This window comes from Anoplophora glabripennis, unplaced genomic scaffold, assembly GCF_000390285.2.
Source record: "Anoplophora glabripennis isolate ALB-LARVAE unplaced genomic scaffold, Agla_2.0 scaffold121, whole genome shotgun sequence".
Lineage (NCBI taxonomy): Eukaryota > Metazoa > Arthropoda > Insecta > Coleoptera > Cerambycidae > Anoplophora > Anoplophora glabripennis.
In genome coordinates, this window is record NW_019416338.1 from 1000666 (window position 1) to 1020935 (window position 20270).

The 20270-nt window shown below is 31.8% G+C and overlaps 1 protein-coding gene across 1 annotated transcript in view; it reads right to left on the reverse strand.

Annotated features, from left to right (window-relative positions):
- LOC108909464 overlaps window positions 1-19599 on the reverse strand; it is a 91858-nt gene extending 72259 nt beyond the window's left edge. Inside the window, exons 1-2 of the mRNA XM_018713808.1 lie at window positions 19557-19599; window positions 16345-16692 (exon numbers count right to left, since the gene is read on the reverse strand). Of these exons, the coding sequence (XP_018569324.1) occupies window positions 16345-16692; window positions 19557-19580 (372 nt within the window). The 5' untranslated portion in view covers window positions 19581-19599. The remainder of the gene's footprint in view (window positions 1-16344; window positions 16693-19556) is intronic.
- Window positions 19600-20270: the final 671 nt, after the last annotated feature.

Below are 20270 nucleotides of genomic sequence, written 5' to 3' on the forward strand. Positions count from 1 at the left end.
CTATCTATCTATCTATCTATCTATCTATCTATCTATCTATCTATCTATCTATCTATCTATCTATCTATCTATCTATCTATCTATCTATCTATCTATCTATCTATCTATCTATCTATCTAAGAAAAGTTTGAAAAAAAATTATTTGAAACAAGTAGGTATTTTTCTAAAAACATTCAAAAAGAATTTAATATGCTGGTTAGGTGAAACACATGAAAAATTATGAATCTGTAATGTTAATTTGAATAAAATACATTTTTAATAAACTAATAAACTTATTTCAAACATTCTGCTAATTTAGCTAAAGAATTTTTAATATTTATTGCAAGCTATGCTTCTGTTTGTTTGAAAAAAGCATATATTTAGAACAACTAAATAATTTCAATTCTGAATTTAAACATTAAAATTGATGCATTTTAAATAATTTTATCACCTACTAGCTTTTGACTATATGCCGCTGGTATAACTAATTGGAGCATATAGCCCTTAGAGTAGTTGTTTCCCGCAATATCGTCAGTTGAGAATCTTGTTTATGCGGTTCGACATATTTTGCGTACCTGGATTTTTGGTATCGAAGAACATTATTTCAATGCAACCGATTTTTAGAAAAAAAATGGATTTATTTGAAAAAATATGTTTTTTTAAAAAAGACCTTCTATTTATTGTACAGTTATTATTATCTCTCCTCCGCCACAGCAAATGGACATAGTAAGAAAATGGGACTTAATTGAAATAGTGGGAAGTTAGTGGGGAGCCAAACTTGCGCCATTAAGAGGAAGAAGCTCTTTTATTTATTCAGCTGATAGATGGTCGAAATGGCGAAGGAACAGTGCAAGTGTTTTAAGTTCTACTTACCGTGAATCCAATAAGATCGCATTAGCACCATGAAACAGACATTACCGTACCACCTCAAAACATAGAAAACAAATAAAACCATCTAATGTTGTTTCTTGGCAGTCATAAATCTTTCCGAATTCGGTAGCCTACCCCAAAACGGTACTATAACTTTGCATTTATATTGTATGAAATGAACTAGATTTTGTGTAGGGCCGCAATGGAAGTTGTCCAGGGATAAGGATTTTATTACTTTTACGGTTTCATCACATCTGCTGCTCCAAGACATTAAGTTTATAATAATGGAGCTGTTTTATAAAATTTGCATTTTCCATTTGCGTTTTATGTGTGCATAGAGGTACATATATTAGTTTCCATTACTAATAGATTCATTTGTAACAGAAATGAATGGCCTTACCCGAAGGTTCCATTAGTTTTAAAATTTAATTATACCTACGTATTTTCAAAGTCCCATTCGTATTAAAATTTTACATACCTACACCTGCGTATTTTCATAATAGCTTTAATTGAATAATTTCCATATACAAGGTTTTCAGAAAAACGTATCATGGGCTCTACGGGCAATTTGCTATTATAAAATAAAATGTTTTTCTCCTGTGAACTCTGGGTCTGTCGTTTTTTATTTTGGGGATACAGAGAATTTATTTTTTTTAATGAGTTACTAATATCTGCACAAATAATATAAAAGGATTAAGTACTACTTTCTCGAATGCATAAATGAATTCTCTTTTCTATAGAAAACATTGTGCTCATCCCCGACTGTGGATGACCTTTACATTCGTTAAAATCTATTCTACAGTAAACTGTTTGCAATTATTTTAATACGTAACATTATTCCATAGTTGATAAAAACTGAAACGTCTACCTAAAAAAAAAAAAAGAAAACTAAATCAAAAATGCCCCGAGCAGTACCTCAAATTTAGCTTTTTTTCAAAACGAAGTGGTTTAACAAATTTTAATAGAAGTATATTTTTTGAGTAAAATTAAAAATGTATATTCTATTAAGCCTAATCCTTCTATAACTAACAAGTCTTGTTTTATGTCAAAATCTAATTCAACTTAACAATACTATACTAACTGGAGCAATTAATTTTAAAATATTGTCAAAATAAAATAAGTACAAAAGAGATTATAACGCCGTCCACTTTGTGGGCGTGGGTTCAAATCCCACTTCTGATACTAATTTGTATCGAATTTTCTTTATTTAACACAATTTTTATACATACAGTTTACAAACTTTGACAATTCACAATAGTAAATACCACCTTAACCCCAAAAAACTTCGCGACCATATTTACAAAGTCTTTACTGCCTTTCGAACATTCTAAGAACAGTATAGAACAATCTCCAACCTTCTAAGAACATGATAGAAGAAACAAAATACATTCTAAAACCATCATGAAACAAACAAATATGTAAGCACAACACAAATAAGTCGAATTTCGCTACACTTTTTTTTATATTGTACCGAACCGAGACAAAAGAATTTGGGAACTTGAGAAGAATAGCGGATGGACATTGGGAAACTAAGAAACTTAGTGAAGACCAACGGAATGATGAGAGTCTGAAATCGATTATTAGTTGGAAAGAATATGGAACTCGACCAAAACGAAAAAACAATTTACTGGTCCTACTAGTCCTACTGTCATATATTTTTCAAAAAAAAAACGATATTTAAACCTATCCACTAAACAAATTAAAAGAGAAAGACAAAAATACCTAAAATATTTCTACATATGGGTGTTACACAATATTTAAACTGGTCCTTTAAAAAGCAATTAAGGGTGTGGGACGCTTTTATTCTTCTAACAATAAAAGTATATAATATCCATAGGTTGATTACCTCGCAGCGAAGTGATTTTCAGACAAGGTTCTGAGACACTCCGAGTTGTTGTTTTTCTATTTTATTTAAATAAATTCATACTACCGCACCGCTATTTCCATCTTTTAACACCGTCTGAATTAACCCGACACAGCACGAGCGCGAAATGGCTGGCGCATTTAGCTCGTCTAGTATTAGGAATCCGAATTTTAAATAGAGTATATAGCCACCAGTCCAGCTTGTGAAAACTGCGCAGACGCCATCGTTCGCCGTAGAGGCTTGGCATTTAAGTTGAATTGGAAATTGAGTTCGCTTCGACCCGTCGCCGTCGCAGCGAGGAGTCCAGTCCGACAGCATTCCAAAGAACATTGTGTAGTAAGATTTTTCTAAATCTAGCTTGTGAAGACTGCGCAGCCCTACCATACGCAATAAAGCCTGGCAATTGAGCTGAATTGGGAATTCAGTTTAGTGATGATATAAATCAATATTTCTCAGTAAACAGGTACGTTACGTTCCAGTTCCGTGAACGTACCTGTTCTGTCTGTCGACGAAACTGTCACCGAACCAAGGATTTTACATTAATTCTAATGTAAAACAAGCACAAATCGCTCCGTGCAGGGGGCCCTACAGAACGTCGCAGGCAGCGGCGAACGGCGTTCAGTCCCCCGTCCGACCAAAATTAATTAGTCCACCTCGCGGTCGTCATACAGCAGTCAGTAGCAATTATAGCACTAGTTCGGCAGTTGCATTTATTTTTGAGTTTTCGAATCTTTAGTTGTTTTAGTCAACCACATTACACCGCGCTCCACCAAACGAATCGACAACTGAATCTCGGGCCACATTAAATCCATAAATCCGACTTTTATTTATTCTACGAAAGTTTTTGTGACTTTTTTACAAAAAGTCTCAACCCAAAAAAGAATTCGCATAAAACAAAAGAAAGGTAATAAGTTCGTCAAATATTAATTAGTGTTCTCAACATTACAACGTTCTACGCCCTCCCAAGAGTCTCACTAGCCGGGGACCCCAAAAAACTATTTCAACAAAAATCCAACCACAAGGCGGAGGCGTAGACAAAACTCGTCAAACTCGAATATTTCTTATAAGGTTATTTTATAGTACTAGGATTTTTTACGAAGTTACCTTAGTATACCTAAATACTATTATACTACTTTTATAGAATGTTGATAAAATTAACAAACACGAGGGAACGTGGGACCAATATCTAGGTTTAATTATTTATTAATAACCAAATACGAAATACTATATTAGCTGAGTTGAGCCGGGGTCAGCCGCGTCGCGTCGCTTCTAAGACTAGAGGTAGAGAGAGGGCAAGAAGGAACTAGGAACAGTGAGTGCTAACTGAAACTAGTATTTTAGAAAACTCGTACCTGTTACGTTACGTTACGTAACGTAACAGGTACGAGTTTGCAATCCCGCAGTCTTTTTTTTTCCAGCTGGAAATTTGCGGTAAATTCGCATTTACAGCGGGATCCCGCTGTAATTCCCGCGAGAGATTTAAAAATATATTTATATATGAAAATAATAATGCTATTATTGTGGAATGTTTATATTTAATCAAATGAAATATGTATAAATAATTCTTAGTATTTAAAAATCAACAGAAAAGCATTATATACATTAAAAACTTGTAAAATTGTAAAGAGATATTAGGCATACTTCGTTCGGCTGTCATTCAGATTATTACCTTAATTAGTAAATCAAGTTATTACTTGATTTTTTCGGTAACGGCAAATGAAAAAAACAAATATTTTTTAATATATTTGAAGAATGTTAGAAAACATTGCAATTTCAATAAAAACAGCGTCGAAAATGTTGTTTTGTCTTAATAAATTTAATATTTTGCTAGGTAAAAACGCCGTATGTGCAGTATGTGCTACATTGTCAACAGAAATTAATAGAAGAAACAGAAGATGTACATCCTATACATGATATTTTGGACGTTTTACAGGGTATTTTACAATTTTTAATATATTGTGTTGCAAATAATATTTAATTGTTGTTTAATTTAAAACAACGCATGTAAACACATACGAATTTAATTTGTTAAAAACATCGTATTTCAACGCTTCTGCTAGAGATGAAAGCCGTATGTGGTCACATGCGGCGTTTGTACTATACCTCTTAATGAAATACACTCACATAAGTCTGCTAAGTGACACAATATTAAAAATTTTAAATGTACAAATTTTTAAATTTAAAGAAATAAAAACGATATTTTTGATATTTATAGATGGGTGATGTATAATGCGATATAGATTTCAAAAATGTAATTATCTCAATTTGTCACAAAACTGCATATACGGTCATTTTCCTAAGTAGAGCAGTATAGTATAATTAAAGTAACATACAAGAAGACAAAACTATTAGTTACATATAAAATTTCACTTTGTAAACATTTTTTTTCTCGAAAATAAACAAACGAATCAAGGAATTTGTTTGAATGATGCATAGATCTGCCGATTTTAATCCTTTCCTTCGCTCGATTGATCGATGCTATCGCAGGGCAACGGGATGCGCACGCAAACCAAACGAGGCGCTCGTGCGCGCCACGTGCTATGTCGCTAAACGGACGTGTTTTATTCAAAAATTTCCCGCGCGGGAATTACCGCACAAATGCGGGAATTCCGCAGGTCTCATTGACATGCGGGAAATTGCTGGAATGCTGTAACACGGAATGCGGCATTGCAAACCCTAGTTACGTACCTATTACGCGTTCCTAGTTTTTTGTATCATCACAGCGACAAGCAGAGCGAGCAGTCCAGTCCAGCAACCGTCTAGCAACCGAAGTAAGTTCACGCATAGTTAATGCGCAAGTCTCTTGAGGTGACCACAGACATGGCGGGAGCGTTCCACTTTCCACTGCAGAGTTATTTACCTATAGTCAGGTTGACGCTTAGCTTAACACCGTAATCGCTTGTCACCGTCTAACCCTAGCTTTATGGTAGTAGTGTAGGACTTTATATAGTATAACTACTTTTATTCCTGTCTGACTCTAGACCCCTGGACATACCGTGTCTCCACCGTAGCTGCCTGAGTAATGGTCTTTCTGCACTGTAAACAAAAAATGGCGCCCAAGATAACCGCCTCCGCTCAAGTGTCATAGTGAAGTGATAACGTCACAACCTTACATATACAATAATGTAATAATGTAAAATTTCTTATAAAAATAAGGTAGGTATCTAAATCTACATTAACCTATGTGACGCCAAATAACCAATGACCTAGTGTGTAATTTTATGGATGTTATTTTTATGGACGTAGGTACAATTTTGAAAAAGGGAATAGTTGTTTAACTTCACTTGAACAAACATATTTTACATGGAATTAAAGACGGAAGAAAATTACCTATTTGTTCTCTCCTTTTATTAGATCAACGTATTTTCCACATAAAATGTAGGAATATCGATATAATTTCAAAGTTGGAAGAATTAAATCCTGATAAAGTTATAAATACCTAGTAGTACCTATGAAGTCGGACTGACCAGGTTTACTAACTCAGGATAGCGAGGAGGCCAACATGTCAATGGGGCCGATTCCGCAGGGTCTCTACCAGAGGGACAAAATTTTCAGAAAAATTGGTCGAAAAAAATTAGAAAAAATATGTAAAAATTAAACTTTTTTATCTAACTCTAGGATAAGGGATCTGTCCACCTTTACTTGCCAATATAAATATTATTATACAGGATATGCCAGATATGTGGGCAATCTCTCGACTTTATACAGGGGACGTTAAAATAACATGACAAGGTCCTATAAAAATTTTCCCTAGAGGGCCCCCCCACGAAGCTACAGGCCCTTAGAGGAGGCTCCTGAAAATCGATTTTTTTTTTAATAACTTTTAAAATACTTTGTGTAACTTAATTATTTTTAAGGAAAAACAAATGTAAAATTTTTTTAGATAGGCACAAAAGAATGCAAATTTCATCGGTTTATTTCTCTTTAAGGTATAGAACATGATTAATCAAATATGTTCAAAAATAAAAGGAGAACCCAAAAACTTAAAAATATACAGGGTGTTCGATTGAAAAACTGAAGTTCCGCAATATACCATCTTTTTGGGACACCCTGTATATTTGAAAATAAAAATATTTTTAAGCAGAAAACCTTTTCTATATAACATTTCTTTCTATCTCGACTAGTTTTCGAGATAATGCCTGTCAAGATAGCTCTGGGGCATCCTGTACATTTTTCAGTTTGTTTCTTATGTTGAAATTTGACTGACATAGATTAAAAAACACTTTTCTTCCGATGTTTCCTTTTTTTCAATTTTTTTTACTTGGAAAGATTTTTTCCAATTTGTATGTTTTTTTTCGAATTGTAAAATCTCTAGTATACACACCTGCACTCTATACAATTTGATAACTAAACTTCCTTACATTTTATTTTACTATTCTATCTACCTTTATATTTTATTTTTATAATTTTCTGCGGAATTAAATTTACGTGGCTGATCAAATCACATTTTTTGAGTTGCAATAAATAAATTTAACCTTAAAGTTAGTTGGTTAAAAAGTACATTTTTATTTAAAAAATTAGGTTACAAAAAAAATTTTAATACCTATACGCAAATTCATTGGGAAGCGTACTTTTTTTTTAATTTTGCATTTTGTGTAGGAAAAATAGGTAAAAAATTTTTGTATAATAAATCGAAAAAAATATTAGAATTAATATAGTACTAATATACTATATGTCACATATTTACTGACAATCATTTTCCTCTGATTTACCTATCTAAAAAAAATAACAATGTCCACATAAATTTTAATAATGAATAACTTTCCCCAAAAAAACAATTATTTGATATACCTATTTTTTAGAAAGAAAACTGTTACTTTTTGATCGAACTGGATAGTTTTTCCACACAATTCCACATTGCATCTAATTTTATTTTGTCGTTGACACCAGTAGTTGAGAGCATCTGGTCTCTCTACGTTTTAAATGTTAAAAAAGGATTATTACATGTATTTCTTAATTTGCTTAGTTTATTATTATTGAGACCTAAAAATAAAATAATCTACTATATTCCTGATAATTTCTTATAATTCGGAAATCTACATGTTTATGGCTGTCTTAAAACTGCATTCCTAAGTTCCTAATTTTTCGTCAATGCAGTACATCATTACACTTTACTATTATTTTGAAAATCCAGCGAAACGTGATAAACAAAATAAGTAATCAGATACGCTATTTAATGACTACTCTTATATTTATAGGTTTTAAATTTCACCCAAGGCAACGGCTCTACTGATGCATGAATTAGCTCTGCCGGCCTGCGGCACACTGAAATTCTGGATATTTTTTAATATTGTCGAATTTCCATGGGGTTTACGCAATGCCAAGTTAAAACAATAAAGAAGATGTACTTAAAAATGCCTTCATCGATCGGTGTTTTGTTCATCATTATCCGCCATACTTGAAAATAACCTATCACTTAACGTGTCTAAATTCATCCTAACTATTCCATAATTAACAGTCAACATTTTTTAAATATATCTGCTTTTGACAATAAACAAGAAGCAAGAAGCTCTCTTTTCCGATGGAATGAATTAACTGGGGAATGGTAGTTCGTTTGTCTGTATAAATCACCTTCGTGAGACCGAGTATAAAATAAATGTTAGTGTTCGGATACCGTTAAATCTATCGGAAATCTTCTAAAATCTAACGCATTTGGTGAAACAAATAAATTTCGAAAACTGTTGCATATGACAAATTCCATTGACTGATTTATTGCCTTTTCGAACCTCAGTTTCACGACCCCTCTTCAAATATATATGCATGTCGCGATACGGATACAGTCTCGACGAAAAACAGATGGTTATTAAAAAAATAACATTTTTACCTCAAAGTTAAAATGTATACCTGCTCTAGAAAAGGTAAACGATTCCTACAAACAAAAAAGAAAATATTTTTGTGAAAGAAATTAAATTTGTTTGCCTGAGCTTTTGAGGCGTTAGAAAACCTACCTTTGATATTCAGTTCCATTGATTCAATTTGGATTGTGTTTTTGTCCACAACACAATTATTACACAAGAGCACTGTCCAGGCAATTCCCAGCAAAAATTACGTTCTCTCGCTTTTGTTAATTCATTTGTTGAGCATTCTTACTGTACACGATAAATGAAATCTACTTTAGGCAAATATGTAACAGACAATGGAAAGATGTGTAGAAAATGAATTACTTTATAATTTCCATAACTTTATCCTAGAGACCAACCTAGATCAAGTTTAAAGGCTTAGGATGCTTATATGAATAATAAATTTGGGTTAATAATGTGAAAATTACATACGTTAGCTCTTTTGTTTATTGAAACAGTAATATCGAAATTGCAGCATCGATCATAAATATCAAGACAATGTACAGAAAACAAAACAATGAAAAGAAAGTTTCAAACGTTGATAATTAAAATTCTCGTGTTAGACGCGGGAGATCTTAAGAAAGTTGAAAATTCAAGAAAATCTGGACAAGGTGTAATTATTGTTCCAACATATTTCAATATAGTTCACTTCATCAGTGCACACCTATAACTTGAAATCTGAATGAAATGTTTTCAAAATATTATCCAACTATGGCAATACAGTAGGATAAATAATTCTGTTTGTCACTCTACTTAGCAATCGCCAATATTCTTGGTAGGAAAAATAACTTCGGATGGGGCGGGGTCGAGCGGGACTATCGCTCTTTACCCGCATTGTTTTCGATACATATACTCACATCAAGTTTATTCTTTGCTACTTTATTTATAAACATTTTTTTAGTGGCGACATCTATTCATTTTATTTTAAAAATTAATGACTGGGGTAATTTCGAGCAAGAGTTGCATAAAAAAGAATGAGTGTGGTTAAAACTTTCTCTACCTACTGATTCTGTGACAGTAAAATTTTTAGGTCTTTTGAACACAAACCTTAACTGGAAATGTAACTGTAAAAATATAATATCAAAATTGTCTTCAATAACTTACTTATTTCAAAATAATAGACCGATCAACTCCTTTGTTTATACTATGCCCAAGTTGAATCCCGATTGAAGTATGGTGTTTGTTTCTGGGGTAATTCAACCCTCTCGTCCCATGTTTTTATTGTACAAACACGCAGAAACGTGTTTTAAGATGTATGTTTGGTGTTTCAGGTACTCATTCATGTAGAAATATATTTAAACATTATAGAATTCTCACGTTGCCAGGTATTTATATTTTTGAAATATATGTGTACATATTCAAACACAAAAGCAAATTTGTGATAAATAACGAGTGTCACAATGTCAATACCAGACAAAAACATAATTTTCATGTACCATTTTCACGATTAAATTTTAACCACTGGCTCTCCAAACTTTGTAGGGCCTAAAATATTTAATTGTTTACCTATGGAACTAAAAAATGTAAATAATGAGTTTTTATTCAGAACAAAATTGAAACAATATTTAATAAATAAATGTTTGTATTCCGTATTAGAGTTCTGTCCTTCAATGTAATTTATGTTTGTGTTTGTGTGACTATTCCTATACATGTCTAAAAAGAAAATAAATTATGATTTTTATTATCATTATTATCAATATTATTAATATTATTGATATTATTAATGTTAAGCCGTCAGTGCCGCGAAAAACAACTCCTCCGAGGGCTATTTGCCCCTACCGGCATTAAATTACATTCGCGACACCCAGTACAACAGCTAGGATCGCTCATCAGCTGGTCCCACCAGGCACAGACCGGTTTCGGACTTATTAGTCCTCATCAGTGTGTCATAGGTAGAACAACCGATGAACGAGCCAGCTGTTAAAAGTCGTAAACTCCCGACAAGAGGTACATAGTACGCGAAGCACAAAGGCTCCATCTATCGCGCTGATAGCTGGATCGTTCATCGGTTGTTCTACCTATGACACACTGATGAGGACTAATAAGTCCGAAACCGGTCTGTGCCTGGTGGGACCAGCTGATGAGCGATCCTAGCTGTTGTACTGGGTGTCGAGAATGTAATTCAATGCCGGTAGGGGCAAATAGCCCTCGGAGTAGTTGTTTTTCGCGGCACTGACGACTTACATTGTGTTTCGCCCTCTATAGGCAACATTCGTGCAATAAAGTACCTGGCAAATTTTAGCAGGTCGCTTCCACCGTAGTAGCCATTTGAATGGCATAGTGGAAGTGAGCGCGATAGATGGAGCCTTTGTGCTTCGCGTACTATTATTAATATTATTAATATTATTAATATTATTAATATTATTAATATTATTAATATCACTTTTTCTGTGCACTCAACTGCTTTTGAGATATTAACAGTTGGATATTTAACTAAACGAACCTTTTAAAAATTAATTTGCTGAATGAATTAAATTTATGCGAATTTACAAACACCATTGACGTTATGCAAATTTTGAGCCACTCTGAAAATGTAAATTGTGGCATAAATTTGGTTGTTTTTCTACAGAATAACTTTAGATACGTTAATGAAGCAAAATGTTCCTCTAACTCGATTCGTTTTCCGTATATTAAAATCGAAAATTTTGAGTGATTTTTTCGAGAAAAATAGTCGAAAGTATAAAAAACGGTAAATGGAAAAACAATATCGACTAAAAGTTCAATCCAGCCCCTCGTAGGGATAATGTTTCTGAGAATAAACAGAGCGACGCCAAACAGTGTGATTAAAATGTAATTATCATCAGCCGTTTTCAAGAAAAACGCTTTTCCTTCACAATATAACGATCAACCTGTATCTTATTTTTTAATAATAATTAATTATACATTTACCTATTTCTTAAATTTATTTTTTGGGCAATTTAACCGATTTAAATTGAAATTTTTGTTTCAGAGAAGAAAAAGGGTAGTTTTGAAAAAACTGTTTTTAAGTGATTACAGACTGTACAAAAATTAATTAGAAATTTGTCTCAAAAAACGGTATGAATCGGGGTCGAAATCTGATTTGGGTCATAGGACGGAAATTGTGCTGAAAACAATTGGATTTTGTTTTCTTCAATGTCCGGAAGGTTTTCCGAAAAAAAACAAAAAAAAAATTCGATTTTTTTGAAAATTTTTCGATAAAAATTTTTTTTCTTCATCAATTTAAACGTTATTTGCGGTAAAAATGTGAGAAATCCCCAAAAAATATTTTATTTCCATTTTAATCATGATTATTAAGTGTTTAGGCTCAAAAAACGTGACCCTTTAATTTTTTTGAAAAATTTGACTGTTTGAAACAAAGAAACGGTTCGTTAGATCGAGATGAAACTTCACAAGGTTCTTTCTTCTGGGTATATCGAACTGTAAAAGTCATGCTTAACATTAGTCATTTCGTGAATATTTCTAATTTAGCCGTCAATTTTCTAAAAAAACGTAAATTATCCTTTTTTCCTGTTTTTTAAAATTCGTGTAAAAGATGAAGAAAAAAATTTCCAAAAAGTTGCGGCAGCATGTTATAAGAAATTTATTCCAGTTTTCGAAACTGCCCTTCAATTCTCTGTACGGACATTTGTCGCCGATATATCGATGATTAAAGACAAAAGGATCCTTTTCCATTAAAAGTCCGATATTTAAAAATGGTCGTATCGAAATTTAAAAAAAAAGGAAATTGAAGCTGATTAAATAAACTATCTGGTCCATGCAACGGCTTAGCTGAAAAAAAAATTTATAGCCCGTGAACTCAATTTGTAAATTTTTTTATAGCGCTATTTCTTATAATTGCATGATAACCGTGCTTCTAAAAAATTTCGACCGAAAGATCTAAAAACTAGAAACTTCAAAATGTCTTTTTTAATTCCCGATACGACCATATTTCACCTAAATACAGTCTGTCAAAAATCACGAAAAAATTTCGGAAATTCTTTTGACCCCTTAATTTTTTGCATTAGTGTATAAATGTTCTCATTTTTCTCAAAATTTTGAAAAGTTTTTCGATATATCTTCATTTCCAAAAAAATATTAAATGATATGTATACAGGAAAAACATTGATTCAACCAAGTCTGTTACTGATTTTATCTGCGTTGCCGTGGAAAATATTTATATTCATTATTTACATAAATGATTTGTCTCTATAAAGCCGTATTGCTAACGACTTTTCCCGAGCTTCCTCAAAAATCAGAATCAAAGGTCCTTGTGGAGAATTTATTCAAGTTTTCAAAACTGCCCTTGGATTTATTGTACAATAACTTCTTGCAGAGATATCGATGATCAGAGACAAACGAGTTATTTTTCATTTAACCATCGATTTCATGGCAACCAATGGCCGCATCATAAAAAAAAATTTTGGAAATTTTTTTCTCGGGGCATTTCTTTTGACTGCTCGATAACCGTAGCTCGAAAAAGTTTTTTGTCAAAAAATCTTGAAACTAGAAACTTAAAGGTTCAAATCTCGATACAACCATTTTTCGCTGAGGTAATGCCTTTCGAGAATCATTAAAAAATTCATGAACATTTTTGTTCCTTTAATTTTTTCCAGTAGTGTGTTTGTACCGAAAATGATTTTCACTGCATTTAAGTACACATGGTTTTAACCACAATTGAAATGTATCTTCAAACTTAAGATTCACCCTCCCTAGACAATAATAACTTTAAAATGTTTTAATTATAATGATGATAAACACGTGCGGAACGCGAGAATGCCTTTTCGTTACTTAAAATAATTTATTTGGAACGGGGAAATTATCTCCCCCAAATAGTTCCGCTAATAAACCAGAGAGCAATATACTCCCAAGATTAACAGTTATGTTTAGTGTATTCAAACAGCGGAATAAATCACGGTCCACCCTCTAACCCCGAAGTTACGTTTTGTAAAGATGAAATATCACTTTCGGGGGAAATTCATTAGTAGTGAGTAGCGGCCACCATTAAAGTTTATAGTTGAAATTAATTTATCTTTCGAATGCAAATAAAACTGTAGAGACTGCGAAGGAAAGCCGGCTCAGTTCAATATTAATACTCTGTAAGTTTGAAACCTGAACGTACAGCAAGAAGCATATTTAATGCTCGAAGTTCTGCAACTCGAAATACCTTTATTTGATATTAATTAAATTTAATAGTACTCATGTAGCTTACTTTTTCCGTGATTCAATGGGCGAAAAGAACGTAAAAAACTTGAAACTTTTTAATGCATCTTAAATTAGAAAAATAACAATAATAATGACAAATATCCAACTTCATTGATATACTAGAAAAAAAAGTACGAAGAAAAAGATTTCAATAACCACCACCTTACAAATGAGCGAAAGGTATGTTAATATACAGGGTGTTGCTGAAATACGTGCGTCCCTTGAAAATGGTGATAGAGGACACGGAAATAAGCAACTTTTATTACGCAAGTGATGGTCTAAAACATTGTTTTAAATTAAAAAAAAAATCACGTCAAGGTTTAAACAAATTTAAAGCCGTCCCCATCCAGCTGTATCGTTGATGTCGAAGCTACCACGCGCCGCCGCCGGCGCCGTGCCAAACCGCTGGTGGCAATTTTGACGATTTAAATTTTGTCTTCTAAAATGCTGAAATTTATTCAAATCTGGTTTAAAAGTAACACAAAAATTAAACGAATAAACGAATTACTTACCAATAGGCGATAAGCTCTACAAAAATTGTTCAAAGTTGTTTCCATGCTTCCAAACGACGGTCAAAATTCTATCACGAAAAACACCACACCACACATTCACTGAAAACCGTTGTGAAAACTCTCTTTGAGTCGCCAGACTATTTCCATTACAGAAACCATACATAAAATGCATATTGGCATATTCACGGTTAGTAAAAACATAATGGTTCATGGTTGTAAAAAAATCGAATGAAATGCAAAGTCAAGCACAAAGATCACAATTAAGAAAATAAAGAAACGAAAGTGAGTGAATCATTAGTATCATTACAATGAAACTGTCACCATGCAGATGTCTACTATGTGAAAATGTTAAAAACATGTTACTGCTCTGAGCACATTATTTAGAAACTAATTATTTCTGGCTAAACTACGCGGAATTCGAAAAACAAAATTTTTTCTTCAAAAAAGTCTGATTCATTAAAAAAATAATGTTATTTGCTTGATAATAATTCAAAGGAATAAAAAAAATTCGAAAAATTTCAGGTAAGGATAGTTAGAGAACTATCCTTATTTATAACCGATTTTAATGAAACTTATAGTTAAGGTACCATATCACTGGCCGAGAAATAATCAAATTTCTAGCGTTTTTAGGTACTGAAATCTTGAAAAGTAAAACGTGTAGAACAAAAGTAAGCTCAAAAATAAAATCCTTGATGTTCTGTTTATTCATTGTTACTATTTAAATTTACTCAAATAAAATAATAACTAAAAAAAAGCGTTTGTAAAACATGCGTTTGCTGTTATCCTAACCCCACATTTTAAGAAATATTTTCACGTACTTATAAATAAAAGTAAACAAATTTATAGGTAGGACTAAGCAAGTAAATGTTATAAGAATATTTACATGTGGAGTTGTATATTAAAAAGTTAGTATTTTCATAGATTTCAGTACCTAAAGCCTTGATGGTTTGATCATCTTTTGCACCTGTTTATTCGTTTTACTGCGGCGTCTTTGAAAATACCCAGATGGCAGGACATAACATTCCTATTATTTGATAAGCTTTAGATTATTCAGTTATTAAATGCTTGAAATTATTTATCTTTGTGGAAAACACTATTTAAAGAATATGGCGCCCTTAAAGACCTTCATGGTATGATTATTACCTACATTTCATTTCATTATCTTAATCAGAAAGGAAGTTATTTTAAAAAATATCCTAATGATAAGACCCCTTTGGAGGGCCATATCTCAGTAACGGTGCTCCGGAGGATCAATGTTTATAGGAACTTTTTTTACTAGTTTTGGCTATACTTTCACCTCCTGAAATTTCGTACAAACTTTTCCAAACACCCTGTATATTATGTTGCTGATTTATGTCACATTTGACATGCAGAGGCATATATTTATTAGAAATATATGAACACTTCCTCGCTTTTACTAACAAATAGATATTAGAATTTTCTGCGCATAGTCATAATAATTATACAAGAATTTAGTTAAAACTATGTCAATTAGCCACATTCTAGAATTTAAAAAAATATATACTTGTTTTCCTGTGGTTTTAGAGAGAGTGAATGGCATGTTTAGATTATGATTTATGAGTTAATTTTCGTAAACCCCTTGTAACGTACATCAACTAAAAAAGATATGCAGCTCATGAAACCGATGCAACAGTAACAGTGGAGATTTCTAGAGAGGACCAATAATTCGGCTGCATTTCTTTGATGACTTTGTAAAGGGTGATGGTTGGCTGTATTTACAGTTATTATAATGGTATCAAATATTGGTTGAAAATCGAGAACTTCAAAATTGCAAAATAAGGAAATGAATAAGCTAATTATTATTCTTATAGGAAAATGGGCTTAATTTGCTTATTTAATACTGTTCCATTATTAATTTTATAGAATATATTCATATTTAAATACCCCGGTTTTTGGGCTGAATTTCAAGAAAATAATTTAAAGCAACAAAATCTAATTGGCAGATAATCCATTCGAAGTTATAGTTAACTTTCTTTGGGGAAATTTTGAAAAATATAAACATCGCTCTTTCCCTTAAATACTGTGGAAAAGAATAATCGTCACAAAAAAAAAATCGGCGATTTGTCATAAGTACTTATTAAAAACAAAAACTTACCTCATTTTCATCTGAAGGATCGTCCTTTACCTCTGGATCTTCGAATTCTCTGATGGGGGAGTAACTCTTCACCGTCACCACGATACTTTCCTCGTCCGTCAGCAAATGGCCACACTGAGATGAAACCGATTTAAATAGTTCAGTGTCCGAATTTCCGACGATTTTCCTAATTTTGCACTTAGGTTCGTCGAGAGATTCATCAGAACTTTTTATTAGTTCCGGGTTAGGTAGTAAATCACGTTGGGATGTTTCCTCGGACATCTTCCTTAAGTTACGACCTACTAGGTTATATTTAATCCCGTGTTTAATAGAGAAGGAACCTTGAATGTAGCGTGAATATCTAAAGACCTGAAAAGAAGGTAGAGATATTTAGTAATTAAAAAAAAAGTAGATGTACTTAAGTACTTCGAAATAAAAAATAATTGTTCAGGACTAGAAATGAATAATTGTAGTGCTTAGTTACTTTTTAGTAGAATGTTAATCTAATTTCACGGAAACAAGCTATCATTCAATTTAATTTTTTCCTAAAAACAGAAAGCGTAATTTGATATAAAAAAACACTAACAAAATATTCTATTACTGAAACCTACATCTATTGATAAAATTATGTTATTGACGCCCTGTATACATAAAATTCAAGAAAAATTAAATACCTTCTACAAATTATTTTATTTAATTGGATGCCACATTAAAAAAAAAAATGCCCAAATAACTTATTACACCAAAAGGGTCAATTTTGTCATTTTGCCAGACGTCACACATGTAGTCACGTGCTCTACAACGTAAAACTTGAAAAATTCGTCGATGTCTAAAATATATTATACATTAAATATTTATTTTACTTTTAATATTCTTATAAAAATTAAAAACACTATGACGTTACATCCCTCCCCTCTTCTGGCTACCGCTCAGCCGCGCGGAACACGCTGTTTAACGAACGTTTACTTGGTCACTTCTTGTTCGAATCTATTCAAAAAAAAATCAGCGTATAAAGGAAGTTTTCTAATTTACAACGAGACTAAGTTTATTACAAAATATTAAACAAAACAGCCAAAATACCCTTTAAAGAAAAAAAATATATCTCGGCTTCTATTGGTCGGATCAAGAAGATTTTCTTTCTTAATTCATGTTTTTTTAACCACTATTTGATGCAATTGGTTTAAGATCTGTATATTAAAAAATTGCCGAGATAAGGACCCTAGTTACCGTCTTTTTTTTTTTGGTTTTTTGATAACTTTTTTATTTTGCAACTTAAAAATCTGAAATTTACATAGACGCGAGATAATGTAATTACCTTTCGATCCTTTTTTACCGAATTTCGATATCTTGACTTGTGCAGGAGATATACACGCTCGCGTTTTCGACTTTATTTATTATTATTATATATTATTTTTATTTGCAATAGGCCGCCATTTTGAAATTGGGAGACCGATTGCGGATATTTGTTGGGCACCCCAACAGTTATCTTTTCCTGTAGTTTCATCCAATTTCAGTCAAATTCGTCGTTTTTATTTAATGCTGAAAATTTTGCACATTTTTTTATTTTCACAGCTAATTTTGCAATGTAAAAAAATTTTGCAAGCTTTCGCAAAAGCCTACCCTTGTAACAAATTTCCTCAGGAACAAAATCTATAAGTATACCTCATGTCGATTAGAGGCTTATTTTCGGAGATATAAGCGAAAAACTGAAAACAATTATTTTATTTCTTTTGTTATAAACAATATGACGCTCGACCTCTACAAATACAAAAATTTAGGCTTTATACTGTGTATTTTTTACTTAATTTTAAGCCCATAAAATTCGAGGCAGGCTCGATTTTTGAAAAAAAACCTAATTCGACCGGACTAAGTACTGACGAAATTAGATTTGATTACATATTTGCAAAGTTGTCTCCGGTTTAGCTAAATCCATAGAAATACCATAGAAGCAGGCACAGATCCAAGAGGGAGGGCGTTGGCGACCCGCCTCCCCCCATATGGTTAAAAAAAAATCAATGATCAAACAGAATAAATTAACAAAAAAAATGTTTCTGTTTAAAAACGTCTTTCTTGACTGCATAGCCTTTTTTTAGTAAAATGAATGAAGATTAAAAATTGTATCTCCGAGTTTTCGTGATTGCATAACTTTTTTTTGACATCAACTATACAACACACGTAAATCGCACAAATCCAGTTTATTTTAGTAAATATAATTCCTAAAATTTCTTATTTTAAATTTATCGGGAAAATTTGTAACCAAAAGGGAAATTTCACCATTTAGCCTGTTAGCCACATTGTCTACTGTTACTGTTACTGTTCAAATGCAGTAGAAACTTTATAAGTACCTACTTCAAAGTAAATAATCGGGCATAAAAAGTACCTACTACTTATAGTTAGATATAAGCAAATTCCTTATAAAAATGTAATTTCTCAAAACAAAATATTAACAAAGAAAAAATGAGTCAAGTAGGTAGTCGTATGTCGCCAAAATAATAATAGACTCTAAAATTCAGAGGCCTCTTGAAGGTCCCTCACGCTGATTTATTTGTAGTCGGCATTTTCACAGTAATTGCAAAATACTTACCTTTCAAATATTTTATTTTAAATGTAAAAAAATTATAAAAATAAAACAATTGTAGTTTTGGTATAAATTACAATTACCTTCATGTGCTTATTCTTGCACAATATTTACTTTTATTTGATAAAGGATAACGGCTCACATATACGCAGACACATAATAATAGTAGTAGAAGTTAGTAACAAACTTTCAAATAACAGATGGAAAAACAGATTTGTTATTGGTTATATTCACATAAATTCATAATTTTAGCCCAATGCGAAAATCAAAATCAGGATTGTATAACTGTGATGTAATTAAAAAAAACGATATTTTTTTGTTAACAAACATAACCACAAAAAAATACAAGAAAATTAATTTGTAATTCATCAGACAAATATGTATTAAAAATAGTATTGTCTCATTAATAACAAGCACTTTTAAATATAGTGAAATTTTAAAAATAGTTATTACCTACCTACTTTTTATTTTAAAACGCGCATTTAAATTGAAAACAAATGAGTAAAAGTAAATGAGGTTATGTGGAAAAGCTATATTATCTATTTTACTTATAACGAAAAAAACCACACAAATCATTAGAGGTGGAAACGTTCAATGCGTCAAACAAGGAGGCATGCAATTAATGTATTAAAACCTTAAATTTAAATAACTTTACCGCTTTAGAAAAAAGCATCACCATCACCCGTCAAAACGAAAACACACGTGTTATTGACCAGAAGCAAATGCTACACATCCAGCCATCTATGATCAAGATATTCGAACAATGCAATAGGTACATAATGGGAACAGATGTTAATATTATGTGTCTAAAATCATTTAAAATTAAACTGAAATTTAAATAAATATTATTCGATTCATGTCAGACTATAATACAACGGCTTTATTTAAAGACAATTATTTAACAATGATATAGAATAGTTTTCTATCTGATTTATTCACTTTGGGACTAGTTGACGGTAATATCCATAGATGGCAGTTTCAATACATATTTTGAAATAGTACTTTTTTTAATTAACTAAAATTATTAATTCTCTGAATTTCTTGAAATACTATGAAGATATAAGAAGTTTGTTATAAAAAAAAGAATGCATCGTGATCGTGACAATTTAAAATATATACTTTTTTCATTTACAAACTTTAGAATCACTGGAAGTAGGTATCTCATTTAAAAATTTCCAGCTGACGAAGACTTGTACAGGCTGTTTTTTTAAAGTCTATTATATCATCAGGAGGTTGTTTTGGGTTAAAACTTAAAAGATTTAATGAACCAAAAAGGCCGCTATTTTTTTGAAATGCAGGATGTTGATATTTAAAAATATATCATTTAAGCCTCGATTTAATCAAATATTTCTGATGTAAATAGATCGGT